This window comes from Lactuca saligna, chromosome 6 (genome assembly GCF_052625555.1).
Source record: "Lactuca saligna cultivar CGN05327 chromosome 6, ASM5262555v1, whole genome shotgun sequence".
NCBI classification, from domain to species: Eukaryota; Viridiplantae; Streptophyta; class Magnoliopsida; order Asterales; family Asteraceae; genus Lactuca; species Lactuca saligna.
In genome coordinates, this window is record NC_136422.1 from 146,559,129 (window position 1) to 146,562,451 (window position 3,323).

Sequence of the window (3,323 nt, forward strand, 5' to 3'; positions counted from 1 at the left end):
GTAATTTTGGTTGTAAGTAAATTAGGGTTCACAATTAATTTAGCATGCATTGAGAGTAATAAAGGGTGATACGAGGTAAATGGGGGAAACAGTTGATTCGTCTTCCGACTCATTGTGGTTACCGGCACGTGGCCTCCTAATCAAGTGAGAGTCACCAGTTACAAACATGTTTAACAAGTAACAGGGCAATTACGACACAAATTGGACAACTATCCGGTTTCTGTGGACCTAAATTATAGCTAGGGGTTAAACCGAACATTTTAAACAAACTTGAGGGTTTTTATGTCATTTGACCTTTTATTTCAAGTTAACTTACATAAGAAAACACATGGTCTTTTGTTTTGAAATTATCACCACATCCATCCTTCCAAAAAGCTAAATAAACCAAACATCTACCAAATACCAAAAACTTGTTACCAAAAACAAGATTGTACCAGTGATGTGACTTTTTAAAAAGAAAAAAAAACCAACTTCCAGCTACAACAAATTTTGCGCTATTGCACATTTATCATATGTTCTTTTATTTCTCAATCCTTCATCCTCCGGTTAAAATTCTAAGAGCCGAACTTAAATACTCAACTACTTTAGCTTGAATTTTTATCCGAACCATTTGTCGATCCAAATCTGGAATCCATTTTAATAAACTCGTTTGCTCATCAAGAATAATAGAGGAGTCCATTCTTATACCACCCATTTTGATTCCCAACTTTGGAAGACCCTTTTTTCCTAAAATCATTTTCTTTATCGGCTTATTTTCTTCGGTAATATGTTTGGTTTTCTTCAAGGTTGTTTCATCGGATCTATTAGCTGTTGGTCTTGAAAAGGGTTTCTCAATTCGTTAATGATACCATGTAAATTTTGTTTTTTCTTTGATCTATACATAAGTAAATACAGTGGGTTACAAAAAAAATGACCCCAGTTATATTGCTAAGAATAAGCCCACTATTTTGGAAGGGATCAATTTAGTTCGAAGTTATATATTTCCAAACATACACGAGAGAAGAATATTTGGTTTCTTTCACATTCTTTCCAAAGTTGATTTGTCATCTCATGAACCGACAATGATGTGCAAGAAAATACAGAATTCACAAAAATATTATTACCACAAAGAATTACAAGAAATGAGGAGATGGGAAGGTAACGGATTTCACATATCTGAACACTCACATAACATTTTTATACAAACGGTAGAACCCTTTATTGAGAGATATATAATCCTCTATCAAAAAGAGTAGAGGCTTGCATCAGATAACCTTTGAGAGGGTATGGCTATAAGTGGTTTCCTTTTCTTTGTCACAAGTCCAAACTCATCAGAAAGCTCAAACTCTTCATCTTCTGGCAAGTTCCAATCAAATGAGTGCAACAGCGATGCCAATATATACATCAACATCTTCTCCCCAAGTGAGATTCCTGGGCATATTCTTCTCCCTGATCCAAATGGTAAAAACTTGAAATTATTTCCTTGGTAATCCCATTTGTTGATCACGAATCTCTCAGGCTTGAACTCCAATGGATTGGTCCAGTTCTTGGGATCCCGATGGATTGCCCAAGCATTCATATAGACGATAGTACCCTTTGGAATGGTGTATCCGCCAACAGTGCAGGATTCATCTGGGCATCTTTGGAATAACAGAGGAACGGGAGTGTGTACCCTAAATGTCTCCTTGATGACTGCATCCAAATATGTTAATTTTGGCAGATGAGATTCTTCGACAACGTTCATGCCAATAACCTCCGTTAATTCATCCTGTACTCTTTTCATTACGCCTGGATTCTTCAAAATCTCTGTCATCACCCATTCAACCATTGTAGATGTTGTGTCTGTAGCCGCGAGCACTACGTCCTATTATAACAGTGTCCCTTCATTAGTTGTCTAGGGGAATAATGAGTGCAGCTTGTAGCTAATGAAAGAATTAAAACATATAAAGAGAGACTTACCATTAGTAGGGCCTTTATTTTAACGATGTCTAATGATATTGCAGCATCTTTCTGCTCTTTAAGCTCGAGTAATACTTGAACGAAATCCTTCCTTTGATCTTCTTCAGCTTCTGCCTCATTTTTTCGGGAGTTGGCTTCCATTCTTCCTTGGATAATGCTCTCAAATATCCGATCGACGTATTCCCAAAGCATCTGCATTTCTCGCTGCCTTCCTTGTAGATCGAACCTTGATAGCATAGGTAGAAAATCAGAGATGTTTGAAGCTGTCGATAACTTCACAATCTTGAACTCAATTTCTCGGAAGCCATCTCCAATTGAGCTAGAATCGTTCCCATCACCAGTTGATTTGCTAGAACCCCATAACATGCTTGTCACAACGTTAACCTCGGTGTTGAAAGCAATTTCATTAATATCGATCTTTGTCCCGAGTTTACTGTAAACTTCTTTCACCAGTCTTCTGACTTCATATGTTCGGAAACTCTGACAGCCTTTTAGATTTTTATGGCTGAAAAGTTGGTTTGCTAAAATCTTGCGCATGTTACGCCAGTGTGTGTCGCTGTTGGACCATGCAATATCGTTCCCACCATAGCTCATGGTTAGCGCTGCTAATGGAGGACTGCGGTTTGCCATGATATGATCCAGGTCACGAGTCACGATCTTTACGAGCTCCATGGAGTTCACGACAACATGAAGCTTGCTTCCGAGCCTGAGACTGAAGATGGGGCCATATCGGTGAGCCATCTTAGTGAAACTTTCATGCAAGTTGGAGCCGAGAAACGGGAGATACCCTACAACTGGTAAGCCATAGGGACCCGGTGGTAAGGGTTGTATGTGCTTTCTGTAATACGATATCCATTTGTACCACAGAAGTAGTAGTGTGGGAACTGAAATGGTGAGAAGTGTGCGGGCGAGCTTGTCTAGCTCATTGTCGACTTCCCACCACCATAACAAGAAGGTGTTCATCGTGAGAAAAATCTTATAACAAATTTCTGGTATCATTTATGCTGCAAATGATAGACAACTTATGAGGAAGCCTGCTTGTTATATAGCAAATATGGTTGATTTTGGACCACGGACATTCGGCAAGCACATGCCAATGCATGAATTATGTGGTTGTGCTTCGGCTAACCCTAATAATTTATGAAGTCTTTTTTTTTTTTTTGCTTATAGGAAACCTAAATAACTTACATGTCTTTTGTCAAGGGTACCTAACGTAGAAACATTTATTTAGTTTGTATTGTTAACTTGGTATGTTTGTTGGTTTAATTATCGGTCATTTATGTGAAGGAGTCATATGAATGCTGTCAGAGTGGGCGAGGTTGTACATGGGGCATAAATTCTGGATGATGATGATGATGTGTTTCAAGGGAAGCCATAAACGGTCA

At 38.5% G+C, this 3,323-nt stretch overlaps 1 protein-coding gene across 1 annotated transcript; it reads right to left on the reverse strand.

Annotated features, from left to right (window-relative positions):
• Positions 1-1,077: 1,077 nt before the first annotated feature.
• On the reverse strand, positions 1,078-2,937 carry LOC145003458 (putative (S)-N-methylcoclaurine 3'-hydroxylase isozyme 2). Its single transcript, XM_078962589.1, has 2 exons — positions 1,939-2,937; positions 1,078-1,843 (listed from the first exon to the last, which is right to left on the reverse strand). Exons 1-2 carry the CDS (start codon positions 2,935-2,937, stop codon positions 1,223-1,225), a joined length of 1,620 nt encoding a protein of 539 aa, XP_078818715.1. The 3' UTR covers positions 1,078-1,222.
• Positions 2,938-3,323: the final 386 nt, after the last annotated feature.

Coding starts and splice junctions, on each gene's coding strand:
- LOC145003458 (XM_078962589.1), bottom strand. CDS start 2,937: ATGATACCAGAAATTTGTTATAAGATTTTTCTCACGATGAACACCTTC. Junction 1,844..1,938: donor AAATAAAGGCCCTACTAATG/GTAAGTCTCTCT, acceptor CTGTTATAATAG/GACGTAGTGCTCGCGGCTAC.